Genomic DNA, 26,951 nt, shown 5'->3' on the forward strand with positions numbered 1-26,951 from the left:
GAGATGGAGATTTAAGTGTGTCATAAAGTGGCTTACGCACGCACGCGTAGGTTGCATTCTCGCAAAAAGTATTTTATTGAGAAAGTCACATAAATTAATATTAAGCTAACAATATTAAGTGGCTAATATTTTGGTGTTATCACATGTCACAGACAGCCTGTCGAGTTTCACCATGGCGGATAATACAAAACGGTAATATGACATATCATTATACGTCCTACTGTACATACGGACCGCGTAGGTAACGCTGAGGAAACGCTACGCGGGATACGAGTAATGGTACTACGTTACGCGGATTAGCAGCGCCTGAGATTCGCCCGCTACTTTTCTATGTACAAATTATTTAATATAAATAAACGAGTCTCTACCACGTTGTAATGTACAAAAGTAAACGATCGCGGGGGAGAAGAGGGAAGAGTCGCTGGGGGTGTCCTCTCGTCGGGGCACGGCGACGCCTCTCGACGAGAGGTTTTGTCATGAGAAATGCTGTGTACATATATTTACATACGTCGTACGGATGTTCGACGCTATCTGCGAAATAAATAGCAACTTGAGAGAGTTGCACATCACTGCAACTAGATCGAATTACCTGCGTGCGCCGGACGAGGCCGTCGCAATTACGTCGACAGACGTACAGTACGGAAACCGGATGGTGGGGAGGGGGCGGGGGAGAGGAGAGAGAAAAGAGAGAGTGGAGGAAGTACGTGTGTGGACGTAGTGCGTAAAATAAGCGTAAAGACTAAAGCCTCCTTTCGGGTTCGGCGAACTCTAATACTTCTCGAGCCGGCTAACACCTGACGACTTAGCGTGATAATGCTCTTAATACTAAAACGGGCATTTCCGTTTAAAACAGAGTAGCGGTTTCACGCGCCGGTTTGCCAATCCGCGAGACGCAATGAGGTTTGTGTGTTTATTTTGATTACGGCGCAAGGCGACGATACCGCGATATTATTCGAGGCTCGGCCGAATTTTCGAAACTCCGCGCCGTTTTCGAAATAAAACGACTGCACGTCGACGCAACTTTTATTCGAATGGTGCCGAATCAGATCTCGTTACACATAAGCGAAAGAATGTGTTGTCGGAAGAAGAATAAGAAGAAGAAGAAGAAGAAGAAGAACCTTTGACGCGACAATTAGATTCGCATATAGGAGAATTGGGAACGAGGAGAGAAGACGAGCCGCCGACTGCTCGGTACACAAACGTTCGCGTCACTCGGTCTCATTCGCACCATATTATCCAAAAATAAAAGACGACGACGTCTCTGGAACACTTAAAGACCGTGACGAGCCGCAAAAGTATGTCGCCGACCCGACACGTCGGCCAAGCACGCACTGTCCTTTTTGTCCAGCCGCATTTACTTATGCCTTCTTATTGTCTCGATCGCACAAAGTCTCTCGTACCACGTACGTAAACACAGGCGGGATTCACGCTGTCGTCCTCTGCATCGCGTGTATTTTCTCTCCCGCATGATCATCGCGTCGATCATCGAGGAAATCGTCAGTTCTCTCGCGATCCCGCGTAGAATCCCGCGCAGTCTCGCGGGATCCGTCGCGATTCAACACTCCTCCGTGGATGTGCTGGAGATCTGTGTACTGGCGCCGCTGGAGAAGCTGCTTCTGCAGGTCTCCACGGCCAGGGCGGTGTCCGGCACCTGGACGAACTGCACCTTCTCTTTGGGCCACTTGCTCCTGCCGTAGACGCAGTTGAAGATGTTGTAACGGTTATCCATCTCCAGTTGACTCAGGGTGCTGCTGTGCCGGCGCTTCAGCACCTTCTTCGCCATCAGGCTGCGGTTGTTCTTGTACGAGAGCTCGCGGTGGAAGCAGAAGAATTTGCGCAGCTCCCGCTTCACCCGCCGGGAGCGATAGCCAAAGAGCAACGGACTCGCGTAGGCGGCCAGGATCAGGAAGCTGAGCGCGAGTACGTCGTACTTGTGCGGGAACACGTGGTCCGAGTACGGCGGCAGGTTCTTGATCAAGCTCAGCAGCACGTACGGCGACCAGCAGATCAAGCCCATTACGATCACGAGCGCGCTGACCCTGGCCGCTCGGGTCTCCTCGCGATACCTGAACAACGAGCCGTTGCTGATACGGTGCTTGAGAGAGTTGATGTAGCTGCTGGTGCTGCGTATACTGGCCACTCGGTGCAGCGTGCCCGGTTTCCCGGGCGCCGGCGTGATCGTCACCACGGGCGTCAGGAGGCAGGACGAGGACTCGGGGCTGTTGGTCCCGACGCTCTCCACGTTCGCGGGATCGAAGATGCCGGGTCGCGACAAGCGTCGACTGGGTCGTCTCGATCTCTTGTTCTCCGCGCCATTGCCGCTGGAATTCGGCGTCTCTGCGCTCTGCATTCGTTCCCGTTCGATCGTTTTACCCGGGATCTCGTCCTCGTCGATGCAACGGACTGTCGTCTTGAAAGAGCCCCCCGCTTCGAGATCTTCCGCGTCCACGTCACCGTGTGGCCCTTCCGATCTCTCGTACCGGACGACCGATAGGAGACAATCGGAGGATCTTCGGTCCGCGATTTTGCGAGTTGTTCTAGGAACTTTCAGGGAATCAAAGTAATCGTAACGTCGCTCATCGTCCTCGGAGTCGGAGCCACTCGAGTCCGCTCCGGTGATCCATCTGGAGGAGGATTCTTCGTGAATCTCGTCCGTCAGATCGCACGAAGACTTCCGACGATCCGCGATCGCTTCCGAATCGCGCAGCTTGCTCGCGACGAGACTCTCGTAGGACGAGATCATTCCGCGCTCCTTTCCGACGAGATAGTCCGTTTGCAGATCCGCCATCTCCGTTGGATTACCGTCACCGTGATCCCGACTGTTATCGCGCGACACCTCGACCGGCTGCAGTCCCACCGTGAAGACGATCCCCGACGACGTCTTCTCGTCGCTCGGCCCCGTCTGCGCGACCGCGTCCGAGGAGGACGAAAAGGATTTCCGGCGTGATATCTGATTGGCCGAGTGCGCGGTCTCGCTCGTCTCGTCGATGGACGAGAGACTCGAGATCTTGGGTATTCTGCGAAACTCCTCGGGGAAGACGTCGACGGGCTGGGCCTTCGTGTAGCTGTACGGGTCCTCGCTAAAGCTGCCCGACGAGAGAATCGGTCGCGAGCCGGTCCTGCGGGTCCTCTCGGAGTTTCGGTGCGCGGCCGAGTAGATCCTCCAGTAGAGCCAGCAGATACCGGCGAACGGAAGCAGGTACGCGAACACGCTGTGCACGAGCGCGTAGATGAGTCCGTAGGTCACGGAATCGTTGCCCGTGGCGCAGAACACGGTGGAGTTCGTCGAGTCGATCACCATCACCTCCTCCTCCTCCCCCTCCTCCTCGCTCGTCCCGTTGCCGAGGAACGCGAACGCGGATTCGATCGACGTCTCCGCCGACGTCGCCGCGGTGACGTTTGACGCGAGCGCGTGTTCGCGGTAGGACGCGTTGCCGCTCGACAACGTCGAGCCGCAGGAGAGCCACAGGCTGCGCGGACTCGGGTTCAGGGCGGCGATCAAGCCGAAGGCCACCGAGACCAGCCAGACGGTGACGATCAGCACGGCCGATTTGAGCTTGTCGATCCGCGCCCGGTAACGCAGCGGGTCCACCACGGCGAAGTACTGATCGACGGCGATCAGCAGGACCGACAGCACCGACGACGTGGTGACGAGCGCGGTGGCGCCTTCCGATATCGCGCAGAAGTTGCTCGATGCGGCCGACGTGAACGTCGACGTCGACGGGCCGAGCAACGACGCGACGTCGTCCGGCGTGGACGCCGTCGTCAGTGTCGCGCCTCCCGCCGCCGGACCGTCCATCATCAGCAACGGGTTCAGCACAGCGCACGTCAGCAGATTCGAGACGGTTAGGTTCATCACGAATCTGAAATTGAGACAAAACAGACCGTTTCTTCAACATGTCGAACGTTGATACAATGTCCCCGACACCTGGGTGATTGTCTTATATTAGCGATCGATGATTGGAGCGACTGATTGGAAGGTGGAAATGAAGAATTTTTATGAGTAACAGATCGCTGGGATCAGAACACATTTAACGAGAGAAAACGAGATGCAAGAGGAAATCGGATGAGGAAAGAAGAACGGGAAATATTTTATTATTGCGTTTATTCCACTGCATTATTCCCACATACGTGCTTGATGATGCTCGAGACAAATGCAAACGTATAATTGATCGATAAAAAGCGACGTGAAAATAGATACAAAGCCACAGAAGGCATTGAAAAAGAGAAGCGAACGGAATTTTATTTGTATCCTTTATTATTGTATTTTTCTGCTGCGCTTTTAATTAACAGCCACATCATTGTGTAACAAACATGAACGTCATCATGTAAATTGTCTCGAATCGCCTGATATTTTTGCTCCACTCGCACGGATAGATTTTGTATTCGTCGTTTCTGCCAATGTGACAAATTCGTCTTGGAAAACAGCGATATATTTAAAGGATCCGCGGTGTTCCGTTTCACCTGTTTGCGCTGTCAATACATCAACGAACGAACGAAATTCCGTCAATTTAAGCTCGCTTTGATCTAAGTATAGCCCGGAAACAAACGTCCGCGTTATTCCGCAAGGCGGTCGGAGGCGGCGCGATAATAAATGAATTTTCCTTTTTACGCGGTGGAAATGCTGAAAACGCTACACAGTTTCGAGTTGCACTTGTTTAACGGCGACGAAGTGCTCTGAAAATACGACGGGGTTTATTATTACATTTCGTTGCGCCTGCCAGAGTTTGGTAGTCGGCGGGTAATTGATTTTCTGGCTCGGCACAGGTGGAAGTCTACGTAATAACAATGATAGATCCAGTGGATCGCGCGGGCTCTATTAATACGGCTTACTAATATCAACTGCAAACGTCTGTGCTCTCGCGGAAATTAGTTGAGTCTCCGCCATCTCAATCGCGCTTCAATAAACGGGAGCTGACATCACATTCGTCATCTCGGCGACGTTGCGGGAGCATCAGTTACGATCCTCCACGACGACGTGACACAAATGATTTACACGGAGTTTTATTTGTACGGCAAACAAGAGTGAATACCCCGCGATCCGAATGTGTCAGTATCGTGTACGAGCGGTTATTTATACGTACGTTGCTTGTATACGTTGCCTCGAGTCATTTGTGCGCGACGGTTAAATTTCCAATGAAAATTACAGGAGGAAGATGCCCTACCTCCTTCCGCATTACGCGTCGCGTCAACGGCGACACGACACGAGATCACAAACTGGAATATTTAGACTGGCAGAGTCCCACGAGGGGCATGAGGTTCGTACGGTCTATAGAAACGGCGACGACTCGAGAAATCGCTATTTTATTTATGGGCACGTTGGAAAAATACATCGCGTCCACACGCAGAAGGACGCGAACGCAAGCGAAAATAAATTTTGCTATAATCGATACGACGAATGGCTCAAAATCACATTCTGTCACAATAATTTCTGTAAAATTTCTGCTTATTTTAATAGGACTTGAGATTTTATACACGATCATGCTGTAAATTTTAAATGTACATGGGTTATTTACATATTGTTTACAAAATTTTTCATGTAGCAATATAAATTATTAAATTAGCTAATACACAATACAGAAAAAATATTAAATTATAAAATTGTTAATGCAGTTGACTTTAATGCTGAAATAAAATAAATAATGATAGTAAAATAATTTTTTTTTTAATGAAATATAATTGTCAAACATTCATTAATTATTATTTAAATAAATGGCATGTAAATAATTTACATTATGTACACGTAATGTACACTCAGAAAAATTTTTAACTCATATAGCTAGATTTCTTGATACCGCAATCGAAATGTATCGCTAATTTTTGTATCTGCTAGAATTTTGGCTGTCACGTATAGAATTTGTAAATTTTGCTTCCGTCAGTTAGATTAATTAAGTGCAATACATATACGTATCATAGCATTTGCTAATCGTTTATCTACCTCAGCTAATTTTTATACGTATAATTTTTGTTGAAGTTGCAAGATCATTTTTCTGACTGTTCAGATTTTACGTCCCCAACTTTGATTTTTTAGAACTTAATTGACTTACAAGATTTCTAATTCGTCCGTTTTTTAACAGACACGCTGTTTGAATTTGTTTCAGATTTCTAATTAGTGCAGCAAGACCTTTATTTTTCAGTGTAAAAATATCCCCCTAGAAGTACAACGACGTTTCTCGTAAATCTTAAATATAGCTTACAAAAAAATAATTCGCTGAAGCGTTCTTAATCTTAACACATCCGCAAGTCGCGGATATAAATATTGCGTGACAAATTTCTATTTATTTCGGAACACTACTGCGCTTTGGCGGTATTTCGTTTCATCACACTGAAAAAGTCATAAGGTTCGGTCGATTACTAATTTAAAAAAAAAAAAAAAAAAAAACTGCAGACGCCGTCTCGTTATCGACGCTCACATTAAGGTTATTAACCTTGGCACAAAACGCAACAACGCGTGAAATAAACGTATAGCGTATCTATTATTTATCACCGTGGCGTCTCGGCGTATATTTTATGCGAAGGCACGGCGACGTCTAATTATTATTATATATGTTATTTACACGTCATCTCTCCCCCGCGCGCACGTTGATTTGATTTCCGGTTTGGCGCGCGACGTTTGCGAACTCTCGCATTCGATTTGCAGTAACACTTATGTCGGGTGTCCCTTGTATCGTTCGCGGTCTTCGCCGTCAGCGACCACGTTCGTCATCGCGTACGTCAACGGATCGCGTAAACGAATTTCAAAAACTGTCGCCCACGAGAATTGACGCGCGTGACTGACGGGACCGTTTATCAGCGACAACTCGATGGCAACTTTGCAACCGCATCAACGTCAACGATATTATTTGTCTATTATTTATTATCCCTTTTTGCCGTCCCGGGTAATGCAATACGGAGCAACGCGCGGTAATCCGGAGTTTCTCTTTTGACATCGACCGAAGAAATGTTTGGCAAAAACAGCATGATGTGTGTGGCAAGAGATGTTAGATAAAAGTTTCGAGGGATTAATAATGAGGATGGTGAGAATTTCTAATTTCAAAATCGAAGGTCCGACTCGAACATTTTCGACTTAACTAATTCCCGACACGAAACAGTCGCTGCTCTACTGACCTGTTAGAGATGGTACGTAGTCCTGGCCTGACGAGAAACGCGAGCAGAAGAGTCGCGTTGAGGAGAAAGCAGCCGAAGAGGACGAAGCTCCAGGCCACGATCCCCGGATTGTACCACCATCCTTCCAGATTTCCCAGGTCCGCAACCGCTCCTCCTCCAATTCCCGACGCAGCTCCATCCATTCATAAATAATAAGTGTATTACGGGGCCTGCAACATAACGTGGCATCGTTTTTCATCAATGAAGCCCTTTTGATGTCTGCTTTACTGTCGAGTTCAAGATTAATCCCTCAATTAATTTAGATTAGTTTCATAATTCAGGGTTGAATGCGCGATTCGAATTAAATAAAACGCAGGTTCGAGTAACACTGAAACTATCATTTTATTCTACAAGTACAAGAATGGCAAACAGATGTACCGAGGGCTTCGATGGATGCCAGGCAACGAACGAATGTGTCGAGTGCCGAGCACAGAGTAACAATGAATGTTTTTCCAGATTTTCCTTTCCTTATATACCTACGGACCGACGCTTCTAGATTCTTCATCTGTTTCCCTTTGCAGGCGGTGTAAGGTTGCCTACATCAGAGGAACTTCTCGATTTTTTCGTTAAACTTTTGCTATTGCACAGCACGCGGTTGTGACGTAATAGTCGCCACAAAATAATTTAAAAACATTGTTTCTTACATGTGAAAATGTATTTTTTCTTTTACACAAGATAAATTCGTAACTTGAGAAAAAATTAATAAGTTAAAATAACTAAGTTAATATTTTTAAGTTGAAATAATAAACTTTTTATTTTTCACTTATCCAACCGCTGTTCATAATGTTGTGCCAAGGTTATGCGAGTCAAAGAAGTTATTTTATTCGACATTAATTTATTTCAAACGAGTTCTAAGAAAGTTGATTACTTTATCGCGCGATTAATGCTTCAATTACTCGCTTGTTTCTTGAACAATTTCCCATTGCTGGGGAAAGTTTCCTATCGCAATTCTCGAAATGGGTCAGCTTTGCTACGTCGCGAGGAAATAGCGCGGGAACGACGCGAAAGGAGTTTCCGTCGACATATATTTTTAGACGGACTTCCCCGTACGCACGTGCTGCAAAAATATCCGTGTGGACACGCACACGCCCAATTGCACGCGCATGAACGAAACCTATCGAGATCTCACAGCGGAGATCCTAAGACGAAGATAAGCGCGCGCGTAAAAGGAAAAAAAAAACATGCCCTTTGTGCGACAAGATGGTCTCCGCGAACTTTGTTGGGTCCGCGTCTAAATAACCGAACAAATATACAATTTAAATAACAAAGGAGAGAACGGAAACCGAGGTTAAATGTAATGGTAACGTACGTCTTCTCGATATAGCGCGGCGTCTGCGTTTCTTACACCGAAAAAAAGTCTTGTTGAATTAATCGAAAATCCGGTAGGTTTAACCAAACCAGATTTCCAATTAATTCAATAAGACTCTTTTTTTCAGCGAAGTTATTTCCGCCTCTCTCTTTTCTCTCGCAATTAAAGGTTATATTTTCCTGGGCGGGATAATAAAACAGATCCAAAAAGATCGGGAAGCTGCAGCACTACACGTCACGCGTTGTAACTTTTAACAGGGAGGAAAAAAACGCGCTTTGTTCGCCACCGTGGCACCCGAGGCGCGCAAGCAGAAAGCGCAAAGATATGTGGCGTGTTTCGAAAATAAAAGGACTTTCCTCTCTTTTACGCTCTTTCTCTCTCTCTCTCTCTCTCTCTCTCTCTCTCTCTCTCTCTCTCTCTCTCTCTCTTTCTGTCTTGTATACCCGATTGACGTCAACTAATGTTTTCGATCGATATTATCGCCATCCACTCGCTCGTTTCTTTTCGCACGGCTGTTACCACGGCGATCTACCGCGCGATTAAGTCAATAATCTTTATCACGCGCATCTTTCCACTTATCTCTCGATTCGCGCCAAGTGTTCCTCGTCCGCTTTTCGAGTGCCTGCTTAGACGTCGCGGCGCGATCTCTTTAACCACGCGATATACTATCAAGATAATCACCTCGAGATCACATCAATCTCGAATTTCCTGGCACATGATGTAGCGTGACTCTATGTAATCACGACAACAGAGGTATTTAATTAGTTGGTGATCTTCCATTTTTAGACTTTATACCGCCTGTTTAAGACGGCCAATATTTAACGTCGTAAATTGTAAATATTTAAACGACAATGACCTGAATTCCATCAGTATATCGTAATCCGCAAGACACGCGTCGAGATTTACTTATTGTTAAACTTGACGAGAAAAAAGATTGGTCTTGCTCGATAATGGTCCCGGGTTTGACGCGGATACTTTTTCCTTTTCCTCTTGAACAAACGAAAATGGAGGGAGAAAAGTCTATATAAAGTCTTCGCGCGATATAAAATGGGACCTAAGCTCGCGCGCAATTCTTTACCGTAATGGAGAATAACGGGTGAAGAGGAGAGCCAAACAGAAGTGGTGTCCATCATCCCGGGCGTGCAGCCGATCAACCTTTACGCTCTGCGAAATCTGGCAGCGGTTCAAGACTCGGTCCAAGACTACCGCTCAGAGAATGAATGAGAGAAAGAGACGGAGAAAACGTCTCGAAGGCATCAATCTACGATGAGCCTCGCGCGGACAGTTTATTTCCGTTCAGCGAAACTCCCACGAAACGTCGCACGGAAATTACCGATCACGTGAAATGGACGATCCGGCTGGCCAAGAAGTAGTGATCGGACGATGCATTATCTCGTCGGTCGGTCGGTCGGTCGGTCATTTCCGAAATCGCATTATCGCGCGACGCGTGTCGTGTCACGATCCCGCCGCTCGTCATAACGCGGACGTGATGCCAATGGAAACAAACAGAGGCCTCCCCCTTTCCTCCCCATGCCTCGTGCTTTTATGGACCGAGCTGATAACAACAGCTGAGCCGGGGGGAGAAGACCATTTCGTACATATGACGCCCGTCGTCCTAGTTGCGCAATAGGCGCGCAATCCTCGTCTTTAGCTCGTCTTTATTCCGCGGTATCTTCCCCGGGGCGCGTGAGGGGAATGTTCCGCTTAGAGTGCATCACCTTTTATAACCGGTATGGCCGTAGTGTTACGAGCGAAATATAACGTCCTCGTGATATATAACGTCCCGCAATAAAAATTGTAGGTCTCGTAAACGTAAGATACCGCGGGTGTATACTGGAAAATAAAAGTCACATTTCTCACGATATATACATTTTCGATATTTCGGTGTGACAGAAAACAAATTTTGCCCCCGCAGAAATCAACTGGAAAAACGAGAAGCATAAATACGGAGAAAATTTTATGCCAGAGATTACTATATGTACGACACAGTAGTCACAAATCGTAAAAAGGAATTTCAGAGAATTATTAAGTAGTGTAAATATTTTTTTTTTCCTACTGTTGACAATTTAATAAAAAACATAGTAGATATAAATTTTTAAATAATTCTTTCGTTGGTTCACGCTTACTGCTTACTACACACATAGTAATTTTTATACTGTAAAATTTTCTCCATGTAAGAAGATAATAAATACCAAATTTACTATCACCTAAATTAAAATCTGCTATCGCATGTGTAGCAGCAACGTTGCTAACGTCTCGACATCGTCTCGTCTTCAAATGGTCTTAATCGTAAATTTTGTCTTTAACCGATGAAAAATCAATTTCGCAACTCCCTTCACAATACGGTCCCTTCCAACCGAATTTTACGTTGCCTCGGGACTTTTAAAGATGATTCGTATTCCACTTAGCGCTCGACCGGAAGGCAAACCTGGACGGTTCGTTCGTCGGCGTCGGGTTCCCGAGCTGTAAAAGGCTCGGACGCACGTGTGTGTCGATTGCTATGCGAATTTCGAAGCGTCCCGTGCGCGTTATAACGGCGCTACCATTCGAGCGCGCGGCTGCCGGCTCCCGATAAAGCGAGAAATCGCTTCCGCGCGATCGAACGACGACAACGTCAGCCATTGTGCGCGCGTCCCGGGGCGAGAGGCGAGAATGGCGCGGAAAAATCTAAAACGGAGTCACGAGCCGTCGTCTCTCATTATCCCGGCCGGGCGGATGCCCGATTGCGCACGGCGGGCGGCGATAACAAGAGCGAATCCGAAGCAGATGTCATTGTCATTCCGCGCGCGAAGCGTGCCGCTCACGTGAGCGGCGGTGCCGCGAGCGACGTGGACCGCGATATGTCGGCGGGCGCGTGATGCGGGTACGCGGAAATGTACGTATATCGGAGGAAATTGGCGACGTCGTCGGCGACGACGTACATACGCCTCCGGCGGCGTACCACGATAAGCGGCGCGGCTCTCTCGATTCAGGCCTCGTTTTTAGGCCCGACGTGCGCGCGTGCCGGCGACGCGACGCGACGCGCCGTTCCCCACCAGACCAGAGAGAGGAAGAGAGAGACTCCAGAAATCTTCCACGAGTCTTTCGCTCGTGGAGTTATCGCTCGCATAACAAGAACGGTACGCAATATTACGTACAAAACAACGCGTCGGGCGACGTTGTTATTTCGAAAGCTTGGATTTTTTTTTTCTTTTTTTTTCCTTTCGTGATTTCGCCATGAGATCTCGGCGAGACGCAGCGATCCATGGGGGACGCGCAATTTATCAAGTGGCGACGGATATCTCGGAGATCTCTCTAATGCGCGAGAATCCCGAAGGCCGTTGGAAATTGGGTTAACAGAAATTGGGTAGAGGCCGGTAACTCACCGGAGATACGGTGAAACCTAGTCGACGGTAACAATCTCGACGATGCAACAAGGGCGTGTCATGGCGCCGATCTATTATTCCCTTCGCATCGGCACTCCGCGCTCCACTCCCGGGGAAGACCTTGAAGATAAAATAAAAGCATTATTTCTTTCAGTTCTCTTTCGCCTTCCGATAAACAGTATTTCTCAAGCCTCTCTCTTATCGTCAATCGCGACCGCGCAACGCCGGAACAGCCGCGCGAGATGCAACTTGAAATAGATTTTGCGTAAGAATCTCTTGTTATTGTGATGTAAATATATGCAGCGGAAAATTTGAAAGATTTTTACGCGATATTCGAACGAGATACTCAAAGGGGTAAAAAGAGGAGGGAGGGAGAGAGGAGAGGAAGGGAAAGAGAGAGAGAGAGAGAGAGAGAGGTTCTCTTTAAAAAAGAGCAAAACGATAAGAAAATAAAAGAGGAAAAATTAATAAAACAACAAAAATAATAAAAACACAAAAATAAAAAATAAAAGATGATAAAAATGAACAATTGTACAAGATCAATAGGCGAAAGAAAGAGAGAGAGAGAGAGAGAGAGATTTATTTCGCATTTTAATCGCTCTCGTATGTCATACACACCCTCTTCGAGACTAATTATTTATCGAATCTGTTTTCCCAACGGCGATAAGTCGACAGGTGCGTTCGCGAACTCGAACAGGCGCAGCCACCCGGTGATAAACGATATTTTGTCACATTTTGTCGAGAAGCTAAGTCGTACATCGATAATGCTCCTTTCCCGGCATCTCCAGATACCACCTGGCATTGCATCTTTCGCTTGCGATTGATTAATTTCGGAAATTTCATTACCACGCGTGAATTAATTCTGTTGACGTAATTCCCTGTCGCGCTCAAGGCAAAATTACCGCACGAGCGGAAAATTCATTGAGACGGAAAATTCTCGGGGAAAATTACGTGTACCGCGAGAAAATTTCAAAGTGCACAAATTAAGCCTCAAATCGAAATTAAAACTTTGAATAATAATAGACGGTGTAATTGTAGGTCGACTGTTAAATCTAATGGTGTCAAATTTCATTCAAATCGAGTCATTTTTAATCGTTCCGATAAGTTGTCACTGCTCCTATTAAATATCGTTAATTTAACCAAGGTACTGAAGTTAAATAATTTAACTTTTAAAATATACTAAATTAAAATTTTTTTAGTTTATTTCTTTCACTATAAGCATACGGAAATGTGTTGATTCGATGTAACTGTTTTGTGTTAAAATATTAAATTTCGATACACAATTATTAAAAATAACTAAACTTGTTTAACTGAAGAAATTGGTTTAAATTTGACCCTTTCATATTTAACAGTGAATAATAATAAATGTCGATAAAATCTTAAAAAACACGGTAAAATTATTACGCGCGCCAAGAAAAAAAGCATACATCCAGAGAGAGACGTCAACACACCCGCGTTATTTCGCTCCGCAAAACCGGAAGGTACAAATTCGTTTTGAGAAAAAACAAACTGCTCGCGAAAAAAATCGCATGAGAAAACAAATCTCAGCACCCGCGGATTCATGCGATTTTTATTGCGCGAAACCAACGAGAATGTATAAAATTCTTTAACTCACCCCACGCAGCGTAAATCAAAATCCATTCGTAAACAGGATCGGCCTTTGAGAGAGTTCGCTTTCGCCCGAAGTTCTCGAGAGGCTGGACGAATCGTGCACGCGAAACTGTCACTCTAACCGACTAATTAAAAGCGAATAAAAAGTCGTCGAGCGCAAGTGTCTCGGACGTCTCGTGAGACGCAACTGGCACCATGAGCAAGCAACGTGTGTGACTGAGGGACCGCGCCATTGACGAAATGTTAAAAATCACTTTAGGAAAGAAAGCGGGGAGTGGGGGTCGCCTATATTTAGCGCTAATGTTCGTACACCGCGTGTGCGAGTGTATCGTATGATTATCCGAGAGCCAATATTATATCTTATCGACCTCGGATAAAGCGTCTTACTGCAATGCAATCTCGCGAGATTATGCCTTGCGTCTCGCGCGATTATCTAGTCGAGAAACGCGCGCGCGCAAGAGAGAGAGAGAGAGAAAAAAAAGTGATATTAATGCATCAAAGAACGAAGACAGGTGTAAAAAGTGCACGGTTGAGATCTGCGAGGCATAAATAGTGTCTTTAATCGCCAGTCACAGACGAAGATCGTACAGCTGAAACAGTGTTTCCTCTGCGCGAGATGCAGACGTATTTTCTTTTTGCGCATTTTCCCCACTTTTTGCATCGTATCGTCGCGGCGATCGATTACATCAACGAAACCGATGCGAAACCCTGCGCTTTTTTTACGAGTCATCTCTTTACTGACGCGGCGCACGTAATTAAGATTAATGAATTTACCGCCCGCGGACGCGGAAACGGAGTCATCGTCTCTCGTCTTTGTTCCTCGAATCGCTTATTTATCGTTATGTCACCGTCATGTCGCTCTGTCATCTGCGTTCCCCGACACTTCCGCGTTATCTCGAGAGGAGGAGAGAGAGAAAAAAAAAATTTATGACGCGTGTCGCACGGTCTTCCCAGATATTATATCATCGCCCTCGAATTCATATCGGTCTAACGTAACATAAAAAAAAAAGAAGAAGAAGAAAGAATTAAATAGTCCCGACACACGGCTGCGAGAATGATGCTCGTGGGCGCGCGAGCCGTAGTGTCGCCGAATACAGCTTCATTTCCTGGTTGGACGCGAGAGATGTTCCAAATTCCCCGGCATTTACCGTTTCTCTTCTCCGACACGTGGGTTCCTTATCCTTCACGCGGAGTCGCGTGCGGACGACATCACGCTCGTTAAGCTCGAAAATATATACTCTTCCGAAAGAGAGAGAGAGAGAGAAAGAGAGAGTCTATATGTCTTTTCCCATCTGCCGGAAGAATATGAATAATTTTAACATATAAATTGCTGCGATCACAACGACGAGAATTTCCAACGACCGGTCGGTATACGCCTAAGTCAGCGAAATATTCCGCGGATATGATATTACTATTACCGCTGACGACATACCGCCGTAAAAGTGTATCTTTATACGTACATGACGCTGCTTGTTTTTTTTAGCTCGCGCGCTAATCTTTCTTGTCTCCCATGTCTCGCGCCGTGTCTTAAACGCCGATAAGCGTAATAATCGCGTAAATAACGCGTAAAATAACGCGTTTACAAATTGCCCGCATAAAAAAAAAAAAGGAAGAAAAAGGAAAAAGCAGACGCCTCACCGTACATACGCACCGTTACGACGAGGCGTCCACTCACGTCGATTATTCCATTAAAATAATTATACACCCGTTTAATAGGAATGATGCCGTTACATATTTCTTATTCCGCGTAAGGTCGCAATATGTCATTCGACGTGATACATCTTTTAAAGTCTAATAATCGCGCACGTGTAAACATATACCTGTTTCTTGACGCTTATTAATATGCACGCTAGAATTACCACAGTTTCTGTGTTTTCCGTCCTGGCAAAGTTTTTTTATTCAAATTCTTATCTTAAAAATCCCGACGGAAAATCTGAGTCACCTATCCCACGATAAGCCGAGGGACACGTCGTCTTCCCTCTCGGTAAACTTAACGGTATCGCTTGAGAAAGCGCGATATAATTCTGACACTCGCTAGCTCTCGTCGGCAAACAAAGAGAGTCAAACAGGGACGAGAGCCACTTTAAATATCCGCATTGTACATTTTAACCGTCAAATCTGGAATTCTAGGCCTCTCTCTTCCCCCGATAAGGCGAAAATATTTATCGAGAAAGCGTATTAATTTTAGTGCGCTCTCTTATAGACCAACGAACAAAGAGAGCTAGGAACTGTAGGAACGAACGCAGCGGGCGGCCTACGATGCGGGTTTCCGACATCGACGTGCCTCTGACATCACCGAAACTTATTTTCTCGCTTCGGACGTGCTCGACGTCTGCTTCCGAAACAACGCGACCCGAGGAGCACGATATCCGCTATCGATTGTCCTATCGAGAAAGAAGGAAATTTCAATTCGGCCATGATAGGCAAACAATTTTTCACAATGATGCAATGACTTGCTTGAATTCGTCAAACATATTGCATAGCGGGTTCTCAAAAATGTCAGGAAAAAAATAAATAAGCACTGGAAAAAGATTAAAAATCAATAATTGGGTCATAAATCTATTTCGCTGAAAAAAATCTTAATTTAAATACAGCGAAATAAAATTTTATTTCTATACATAATAAATAAATCCATTAATTAAAAGGAAAGAGATAAATTTCGCAGAAATGTATAATTTCATCATCACGATCAGATTTCTTTGGAATCAATAAACATCGAGGAGAAAAATTACAATTACAAAAAAATTACAACGTGATACTTCGACCTTTCTCTCAGGGTATAAAGCAAACATTGAACCGACCACTCCGTGAATCACTCGAGACGGAATCGATGACTCCTTGACGCGAACGCGCTGCAATCTGTTCCAAGCGGATGTACTCTGCTTCTTTTTCTTCCGAAGGAGAGAAAGAGGATTGCCATTTCGTCGTCTCCAGAGTGCGAGCGGAAGTTCACGGTCCTCTCGGGCAAAAAAAAAAGCTCCTTCCGTTCTATTCCGCGAGTAACTTTTTTTTCCTTTCGAGCTTACGGCGTTTCGCAACCGCCGCGGCTTGCGCGCCTCGAATCTCCCAATTAGCGAATTCCACGGACGGATATCAGCGGAACGTCATTTCATAGGCTTGTTAGCACCTTGGGCGCTGGCTCGCGGCCACTCGCGCGTAACTCGTGTTGCAACCTCTTTATGCCACCGATCACCAGCTACGATTCGGACAGCATCGAAGATGAAAAGAGAGAGAGAGAGGGAGGGGAGAGAGAGAGAGAAGGACGAACGGAGGGAACAAAGTACCGAACTTACGGAATTTTAAGGCAGAATAAATTGAAATCACTTGCGGAGAACAGAGGCAGCTCCACATTTTTACGATGGCGGCAATTAATATCTGACAGCGGGCCCGTATGCGACGGATTTAATACACTTCGACCTTGCACGCTGCAATTTTCAGCGGTATTTTCCTCTACCGCCCTCTCTCTACTTCTCTCTCTCTCTCTCTCTCTCTCCCTTTACATCTTATTTTTATATTCCATTGTCAGCGGTAAAGCGCGGCTACCGCTTATCCTTTAGCCGCGTCAGCCGTGTCAGCGACGACACCAAGGTCGATACCTTTTAGTTTGGTACGCCCGTCGACGGATCTCGTCGCCGATCTTGAAATATCGTCTCTCTCTCTCTCTCCTCTCACGGCGCGCCGCCCACGCCGCATCTAACGCCTTAAAATTTCGCGCAAATGCACCACGCGGCCTGCCGTTATTAATAAGCGAGCCCGCGAGCGCTGCGAGAGAGCGCATGCAAGAGTGGAACAATTGCGCTACGAGAACGCATCGACCGCCCGACTTCGACGAAATTCAGAGCGCGGTGAACAAAGGTATTTTGTTCGAGCGAAAAAAAAAAGAGCGGCGATACGCGCGCGAAATCGATCCGACTGGCGCGGCGCGTCGCGCGTCCTCGCGTTAATCGTCTCGTGCGATCGCGATCTCCGTGTATTAACTTCTTTTTAATGGAAAGCGAGGAGAGGGGGGGAGTATGTGTAAACCGTTCCACGCTAATTTTCCCGCTAAATCGCAATGACACGTATATTCAAAGCGCAACGCTGTATCGCGCGCAGGGATCGCACAGCTCGAGGTCGCGCACGTCGAAGTGCCGTGTGAATCAACCTCGATATCCGTCCGCGTTCGTTATCTTATTCGTTTTCGGAATTTAACATTGATAACGCTTTTATGAAAATACTCAAAGGCCGTTTGCTCTTTCTCCCCCTCTCTCGAAATGTCGACTATGATTTATCGAGTCACACGTGGGATAATAATTCATAAGGTATTTGAAACGGTATCAAGATGGCATACCGGCACGTCAAAAGGTTGTTGCAGATTACCTTCGATAATGGCTCGGCCTATCGTCTCTCTGTTTTTGTGGCATATTATCTCCGAAAAGATAATTTCGAAGGAAATACTTATAAGCGCTCTTGAGATATCGTTGGCGATCTACGAAGTTATGCGAATGATAAGGTCTAGGATGATCTCAGAACGATTATTATGTCAGGATATTCGTAGAGTATCTTTGAACGAATTTTTCATCGTGCAAGTCATTTCGGTATCTAAAATCGCCAGGCTTTTAAAATATTCAAGTATTGATATTAATATTTTTCACATTTATATTATTCTTATATAAATATTTTTTTATATTAAAAACAAACTATGTATCCAGAAATATATTGTATATGTAAAAAATATGTGTAAAAAGAAGTTAAGATAATTTCATGTATATTTATATTTATATTTTTAATATATTTCTGTACAGCGTATGTGAAACTTTATATAAAATGTATGAAATTTTATTAGAACGCAATAAAATAATGCAAGGAAAATAGAATAATTCCACATTACAAATTCAATCTTAACAAAGTATTCTTGCTTTTCCTTTTTATGATCCGTTGCAAAAGATATACGTTTCCTCATTTTACATTTGGTTTCATAAATTGTAAGTTAAGATTGGCACTGTTAAATTTTAAACAATTTTTTCTAGATAATGAGAAAAAATACTTTTAAAACCACTTACTTACATATACTCAAAGAATAAATGATAAACGATTCTTCATAGCAACGTCGTTCTTTTTATTATTAAATATCCATAAAGATACAACCGATCAGAGGAACATCACCTTCCCCTACTTCGACTAGATCCAAGTGTCACCTACAAGAATCGGATCTGAATACTAATCCTGGCGACTCGCTCCGCGGAATGATCTAATGCTCTGGCGTGCGACATTCCCATTTCAACCGTGTCTCGAATGATTTAGCATCGGTCAGGCAGTCAACAAATGCGGCCAACAGTCGCATTAATCACCGGTCGCTATAATTAGTTCGGCGGGGAGCTTTAATAGGCGGATTAACATCCGATTGGTGTACTTCCCCTCATAAGTTCTTCATCCGGACCGACTGATATGCAACGCGTATTGGAATTACGTTCTTATCGTCGACGGTATTGCGACGTATCGTGACACCCCGACGACACGGACCAGTCTCCTCCGTCTCGCCGCGTGATGAAACGTAAAAGAGAGAAAGAGTGAACGGATACACAGGACAGTTCAACGAATTCGCGCCGGGAGAATTTATTTTAGGATGCAATTCTTACGCATACTATCTGGGCGTTGCTGAGTTTACAGACGCGCGTCATCGTTTCGGAGTATCATCCGCTTCTCACGTAACCCGCGTGATACTCGGTAAACCACCTCGGTAAACGCTGATAAGGGCTGGGACGATACGGAGCGCAACAATTCGAGGAATCCGGCGCGTTACAAGAGAGAGAGAGAGAGAAAGCCGAAGAAACACACCGAGAGCTAAATACAGTCGATCCGGAAGGAGGAGGAGCAGGAGGAGGAAATTTACTTTGTACAAATCATCGAATGCCAAACGGATTTGTTATTCCTGGACTTTGTTACGTAGGCTCTCGCGGCGATTGCGCTATCGGGGATCGTGCCTCCTCGTCGTCAGGAATCGAAGGAAAGTTCCTTAATCCGCTTCGCGAATCGTTTCAACGGCTATTTGCGGCTACTCCGCGGCGCCGGGGGAAAAATTGCAGCTTATCGTATCGCGCGGCACATAACCCTTGTTACGTTGCCCTTGTCTAGCGCGGTCTCCCGACCTCACATTGTCATTTTTTTTTTTTTCTACGACAGAACGTTCTAAACAGATACACCGCGCTATCTTTAACTGCAAATCCAATCGGGCACTCCATTAAAATCACGCGCGGCGCTCTCCTGATCTTCTCCCTGGTGTGCCCCGTTCAATAAAAATAACAGCGACTCAGATAAATTGTGAAGAACCCTACTGATTCTACACGTAATTGCGGAATCGCGCGGTATTTTTAGACAATAAGATACGCCGCCCGTTCGCCGTAAAGTGTAGCGCTAATGACCGCTCAGAGAAACGCCGTTGAAACGCGCTTGTGAATTAAAACAGATTTACCACCGAGAGAAGTGCGCGCGCGGCCTGTTTCGAGTCGTCTGATTAACGCGACTCCGATGCATTATTCCCGAATCGTCGAAGAGATCGAAGGAGTCGGTCCAATAACGGCGAACGTTAACGCGAACTCCGCGCGGCAACAATGGCACGCTGGGCGCATTTTGCGCCGGGTTGTTCGTTATCGTTACCGGCACGATTCGCGGCCCCCGTAATCACGGCACAGATCGGCGGTCCGCGCCCAGATCAGGTCGCCAGCTGGTCGCCCGGAACTGGGTTAAGGCGAATGAGAATCACTGCTGACCGGGTCAGATTCTTATCAGGCATTAACACCGACCGCATCGGCGCGCGGGGGAGGGAAATCGCGCCGGAGCTTTTCGCAGATAATCGCGTGGAAATGTTGTAACGGACGTAACGGTACTTTTCCAAGACCCCAGAGCTCTCGACCCAGCACACCCCTCCTCCCGTTTTTCCTCCTATAATGGAAACCGAAGATAAGCCCGCCGCGCGGCGTGTGTCAAACGTCAAGAAGATAATTAATGACGCGCTCGGCGCGGCGGTAATTGACTCGCGGATCTGGGGAATTGGATTAAAGTCGTCGAGAGCGCGACGGGAAAGACCTCGCGAGAGAAAGAGAGAGAGAGACGCGGGAATAAGAGCGACGGACGAGGTATTCAAAGGAGCGCGTAAAATGCGTCGCGGCGTACACACCATGCTGTACACGCGTTTACGGGGCTCTAATCTATCGGAGTTGCGCGTTACTTTCACTGCGCGAGCGCACTCTCGACTTTCTTTACTTGCGAGCCGTAATTATACGACATAACAGTAGATTTATCGGGTTTCTATTTGCGTTGCCGCTTAGAAAAGTCGAGGAAGGAGCAGAGCCTCGCGAGGAGCCGCGATCCTTGGCTGCCATGCGCGAGGGAGCAGCCTTGATTCTCCGTTCCGCGGACTGGCTCCTTTGAGTTTACGGATCCTTGTAGTATCTCGCCGATTTCCTGGTGCCGACAGATTTTTCTCTCCCCCGTAATCGTTTGTAACCGATCTTGAAACTTTTGCGCGTCCTTCGCGCGGCAAATATTTCGCTCGGTCGCGCGCGAGGCGAACGCGCGTAGCGAGAGCGAGGCGAAACGGAACGAAATCGCACAGCGAAAGAATTCTTAATGGCAGACTCTATTAAAAGATCGCCCGTAACGAAAATAACGGGACATCGGGCCGCTCATCTGCAGTTCCAGCGCGATCAGCCGGCTAATTTCGCACGGTATAGGTGCCGGAGCAACCGCGCGTATCTCGCACTTTCGGTCGTGTCCGGCGCTGATGGAAATTTTTTTAGACAACAACTCCTCCTGACGTCAATCAGCGGGGGCGGAATTTGCAATGAGATCCGTACCGTTCTTCTTTAAGGCGTTCGTAATTATCGGCTATCAGCCGGTCGCTTATTGTTGCCGATAAGCAGATTCGCGGGATGTTCGCTTTCGTTCAGCCTCGCGCGTCCCGACGTGCGATATGACGAAACGGACGAAGAAGAAAAGACAAAAGAGAAGTCGTATTCTTTTTACCAACAAAAGTAACGGCATCATAGTATTTTTACTGCTTGACGCGCGCGGAAAACATCGCTAACGATGACATCAGTCGACTGCAGCGGCAGCAGCAGCAGCAGCAGCAGCAGCAGCACCTAACGCACCATGCGAAGTACCGTGCGTGAATCATCACGTGCACCTTCCTTAAATGTAAACGTCGTACAGATGCCGCGGAATCATATAAATGACTCTCATTTGACTTGTAGAGAACAACCGCGATTCGCATATCCGCGAGACATCGATTTGTAGAGGCCGAGACGATAAGTACGCGGCGTCGTGAATATTATGCGAGCGGAGCCGCCAGCGAGCCAATCATTTTCAGTGGAAATGATACATAAAGACCGAGAGCGGAGAAATACCTGGATAATACCGGTCGCGGTAATATCGCGATAAATGTGTCATGGATCTCTACAAAAAAGTGTTTAACGCGACGAACGTTGTCTTCTTCTTCAATCGCAATAACAATCGCGATAGCAAGGACATATGATATTGCAATCATTGAAATCTCGATTACGTAATTTTTAGATTACAATTGATATGCGCGTTTCGTGCAAATTTTCAAGATGACCCTCGCCGTTAGATTTGAAAAGAGAAATTATTATTAATTTTGTTTTAGGTACTTTTTAATATAGTTTGAACCATAAGATGGAAAACAGATTAAAGGAAGAAGCGAACACTCGTAGAAGTTTTTATTAATGTATAAACTGTAATTTAAATTTCCAAGCGTGTTTTCCTTGAAATATTCTCCAACATTGTTGCCACGATAAATCATCTAGTTTTAATCTAAAGAAATGTGTATAAAATTGATTAAAAACAAAGAACTATAGATGCTTTGGAATAATCGAACAAAATGGTTTTTTAAAGCGAACGAAATCTTTCTCTCTGTGTATTTTTAATAGTTTGAATCACGAGATAGAAACCAGATTAAAGAAAGAGATTAGTAGAAGGTTTTATTTAGTATTCAAAATTTTAAGCGTACTTCCCTTAAAACATTCTTCAAAATTGTTGCCACGATAATAATTCATCTAGTTTTAATCAGACGCAAAAATTTTTAGAAGATATTCACAACATTCTTCTCTCTCGTTCAAACTACAATCAAATAAAAATTACCATTTTTAGGTCTTTAAAAAAAGAAAAAAATATAAAATTCGCTGTTTCTGCAGAAATCAATTTTTCAACTTGCTTGTTAAAGTTCGTAAACATAAATTTATATAGAATTTTTTTGAATTTCTTTTTGTCTCAGCAAACAATTGCCAAAAGTGCCGTTTCTAATATTTGAAAAAATATATAAGAAACAGTACTAAATTTCAAGTTTAGAAAAAACCCTCAACAAAGGGACACAAAAACGACACTAAACAAAATTAATAATTTCGCGAGTCGTTGATCGAATCAGAGGGTGCAGTTTCCGAGATTCACGCACAAAGAGACACGTAGGAGAGATCGGTCGTTGATTTTTCTGGCGCGGGTAAAAATATATTCCTCGCTCGCTATACAGTTACAGAGCGTGCTGTAAATTCTCGATCGGGCGGCGGCGATGCACACACAGGCCGAAAACGCAAAACACTCGTAGGCACTCTCTCGGGCGGCCATAATATAATCCGCGTACCAAAATAAACCGCGAAAATTCCGCGCGGGGCAGAAACCGGGGAGATGTATAATCGAAAGCCGAGCGCGGCCGTACGCGAACGGTCTAAGCAGCTAAGAGTTGCGCGAGAGACAAAGGTCGTTCGCGGCTGGCTGCGATCCTGAACGAAATGTTATTACGTAAGCTCGCATATAAATCCCAACTTTCTAAACGCGCGCGCCGACGCTTCTCGCGCCGTCACCGGACTTCGGAGCTCCGGCGATCTTGATCCCGTTCACGGCGCGGGTCTTTACGTGGGGGATTTACATCGTACACGTCCCAATCGCGAAAAATGCGTAAAATGCGAGGGGAATCTCCGGCGAACGTGCCCCTCGCTCGTCCCGCTAATCTCTCGGCCGTGCACGCGCCGACCGTATCCCGATTCTTTTTCACGTACTCTCGCACGCATCCGTCACGCGCTATTTTGAAATATCTCGTTCAGATATTTCGGAATACTTTGACACGGGCCATTAAGAATAATGACGTTACGCGATGACGCCCGTCGTCGACCGGCGGGAGCCTTCCGCCTTTTATTTTCGCGACGCGAGGGGGGTGGGGAGAGAAAAAAAAGAAGAAGGAGAAAAAGAAACGGCCGCGCGGAGAAACGTCGCGGTTCGTTGCGCCGCCGTCATCGTCGGCACGTTGCAACGGAACCGAGCGTTTCGAATGTTAACTCTTGACAGATTGCGCAAAGCCGCCGCGGATAGAAATATAACGTATATGTGGAATAAATCGAGGCTGATAAACGAGCGCGCGTATTTTTCCACCCTCCGCGTTCAAAGGCTCCTCGTAGTTTCTATATCGACGTGGTACACATCTTTAAGGAACTGCACGCGCACACCCTAGACGGGTAATGGAAATCGAAGAGAAAAAAAAACCGAGGAAAAAAAGTGGAGAATATTGCACGGTCTAGGAATCGATGGTTCAGTAATACGAGTGGGGGAAACATTTTTATGTCATCGTTATACCTTCAGCGAAATTTAAAGGTTTTTTTCTTAAAATGATGTCGGTAACAAATTGACCGATTAAATTATAATTTTGTATATGTATATTCTTCATGATTCATCAGATTTTTGTTACATTTCAGGATATTTTTCTTTCATCGATGCATAGTTTATTTTTATAAATTTGGAAAAAGTAAGCTTTTTTTATTAATTAAAAATGTATACATTCAGACAGACATCATTTTACGAAAAATTATTTTTTCTAATCAGCTACGTCGGAAATTAATTTCTTTTTTATCCTTTTTACAATAAGAAAATATTTTTACTTTTTGTTTCAGATAATAGACAACAGCGGTTACTGTGGTTATCGTTGGAAAAACATCCGCATATCACAGAAAACATCAGGAGCTAGTTAAAGTTTTCAACTTTAAGAATTTCGTAATAACAATTACATAAATTTATAGATAAACGTTTATATTTTTATATTATTTTTATATTTTTTATGTATATATAATAATTTTATTAAAAATAATTCTCTGAAAGAAAACAGTTCTTGAAGTTTATCCCTATTTCCTCAGGTGTAATTACAGTCCCCTTAAATCGTTGATTATAAAAAAAAATTGTCAAACTAACATTACGGGACAGATTAAATCGTGAAAAAAAATTACGATTACATTTTAAAACTATCTATTCTAATTTATGTTAACGCATTCCGATACGCGGTATCTCTATGTCATAAAACTTGACATTTTAGACCAGCATTTCGTTCAAAAGCATGACCGACCGACCGCGACTTCGCATATTTAAAAATTAATTTCTCGAACGGAAAGCACAGCGAGTGCTTCGCCGTCCATGGCCTTTATGGGATAAAAGCGACGGGTATTACTCGCCGGGGGAAACCCCGCCGGTGAGGCACACTACGCCTAATGTCATCGCGGTTCTCGCATTTGCATAGCTTAGGCGTGGACGAGGAAACTCGCACTTTCGTAATATGTTTCAACAGCGGGAAAGTGACGACGCAACCGTGTGCTCCGAGATCGCGAGCTCTCTCGGAGTAAGTAAGCGCCTCGCGGATTCTAAAGAGATAATTTCCGTTTCCGCGACGAAGAGGCAGCTCGTGGCGAAGCACCGAGAGTTTCAAAGAAGCGAGAGCTTTATCGAGCGTGTTAAAGGAGGACGTTCGAACGAGAAACGGCGAATTCTTAGGCGCCTAGAGCCGATGATAGAAATCGCGTGATGACACGATAATTGGCGCGATATGTTAGAGGGAACGACGAGCGCGTCGTGAGCGCGAAGGGTTAAGATGGGGGACTGTCAGCGTCGCGGGCCTGACGCGAACGAGGACAAGAAAAAGAAGAAGAAGAAGAAGAAGAGTGGGTACTCACCGTAGAAATATCCCCGCGATTCAGCGGCAGCCTCCTCCGTTCGCAGGTGTAGGCTCGCACCACAAGGCGGATGAGTTCAGCTCGCTCGTACGAGGCGGGGAGAGTAGTCGCCCGCGCGGCGGCTGGCCGTTGCCCCGAGTGTCAAACGGCACGGACAATGGCTCGTCGTCCTGGCGCTCGCCGGCCGCATGTCAGGGACGCGTGTGCTCCGAGTACGCGAGGTGCTACCCGGCGGAGAAACAAAGAGGAGAGCGAGAGAGAGAGAGAGAGAAAGGGGTGGCTTTCGATAGAGGGGACTCCCCGGCGCCCTCCGCGCCCTCCGCAGCGACGCCACAAGAGACGCGTTTCCCCCCCCCCGCGTGTGCACGCGCTACCCCTCGTCGACGTGGAAGAAACGCGCGTCGTCCCACCGTACGCGCCGCGCGACGCACCGTAACGGACTGAACTGAGCCGCTGAACCTGCCTGAAGTGAGGCGAGTGAGCGAGCGAACGAGCGAGCGAGCGAGCAGAGCGTACCGTATCGTACCGTACCCGAACCGCCGCCGCCACGACGAGCACGCCCGATCGCCGTGCGACCGGCCGCCGAGACTGGCCGAAACGCGCGACACCGTCCCCCTCCCTCTCTCGCTCTTTCTCTCTTTGTCTCGAGTTTCTCGCTCTGCTCGCCCGTCTCTCTTCTCTCTCGCCTCCTACTCCCCCCTTCTCTCTGTCTCTGTCTCTGTCTCTCCTTTCCCTTCTCTGTCTCGCCCGTATATGGGATGCCTACCGCAACCTAGCAACGGCATCAGTGGAAACCTTCCAACACGCTTTGGACTCTTTCCTCCACCCCCACTCTCGCCCCGATCTTTAACGACGACGACAGACTTTTGCCCTTTGGCATAAAAAGAAAACTGATCGCGACGAAAAGTTCGCGATTTGTCACCCGATCGAGGCGAATGGGAAGGTCATGGCGCGCAGTTGTCTCCTGCACTCCACTCCGGTGCTTCGTTAGCCGTTTATCGGTTCGAATTGAACTCCAGAGTCTCCCTCGTGTCTCTTATTCTCTCGCACGCGCACACACGTGGGAGATGATCGTAACGCGCGCGTGATCGCGCTCCTTTTCTTACGCACGCGAGGCTGGCTTCGCATTACCGCATTTACCATTTTGGAATCTCGCGATGACGCGTATCTCCCGGCCGCCTGTTCAAATCGCGAATTTGTACGTCGATACAAATTGCCGGTCACATGAGCCCGGGTTGTGTATAGATGGCCGCGGTGGTTTAACGAGCATCGCAAATACACATACGCGTGTAAAAACGATTTCGCGAAAGGCGGTGTGTAGACGGAGCACGTGAGTGCCGCATAAATTCCTAAAAAAAAAAAAGAAAGAAGGAAACTGCCGCGCACACACCAGCATTCCGCTAAATGCGAGACGGTCCCCGTATGCCTTAGGAATCGACCGGCTTAAACTGGTTGAAATCGCATCCGACCGCGGGGCCCGCGACCGCAAATGCCCAAAGACGTACGTGTCACGAAACGTCGCATAAATAAAGCGAAAAATTC

At 46.2% G+C, this 26,951-nt stretch overlaps 1 protein-coding gene and 1 long non-coding RNA gene across 4 annotated transcripts; one reads left to right on the forward strand and one right to left on the reverse strand.

Annotated features, from left to right (window-relative positions):
• Positions 1 to 54: 54 nt before the first annotated feature.
• Positions 55 to 26,939, reverse strand: LOC105830883. Of its 3 annotated transcripts, none has more exons than XM_012670549.3 (4): positions 25,410 to 26,938; positions 11,821 to 11,940; positions 7,108 to 7,316; positions 55 to 3,863 (listed from the first exon to the last, which is right to left on the reverse strand). In XM_012670549.3, exons 3-4 carry the CDS (start codon positions 7,287 to 7,289, stop codon positions 1,556 to 1,558), a joined length of 2,490 nt encoding a protein of 829 aa, XP_012526003.1. In that variant the 5' UTR covers positions 7,290 to 7,316; positions 11,821 to 11,940; positions 25,410 to 26,938; the 3' UTR covers positions 55 to 1,555. The 3 variants fall into 3 exon arrangements, with proteins under 3 accessions (XP_012526003.1, XP_012526004.1, XP_012526005.1); XM_012670550.3 differs by lacking the exon at positions 25,410 to 26,938 and adding an exon at positions 13,436 to 18,037; XM_012670551.3 differs by lacking the exon at positions 11,821 to 11,940 and having other exon boundaries at positions 25,410 to 26,939.
• LOC114254697 lies at positions 3,870 to 5,560 on the forward strand. Its single transcript, XR_003626018.2, has 2 exons — positions 3,870 to 5,080; positions 5,150 to 5,560. It is a non-coding gene; the product is annotated as an uncharacterized LOC114254697 (long non-coding RNA).
• Positions 26,940 to 26,951: the final 12 nt, after the last annotated feature.

The sequence above is a fragment of the Monomorium pharaonis genome, chromosome 11 (genome assembly GCF_013373865.1).
Source record: "Monomorium pharaonis isolate MP-MQ-018 chromosome 11, ASM1337386v2, whole genome shotgun sequence".
Lineage (NCBI taxonomy): Eukaryota > Metazoa > Arthropoda > Insecta > Hymenoptera > Formicidae > Monomorium > Monomorium pharaonis.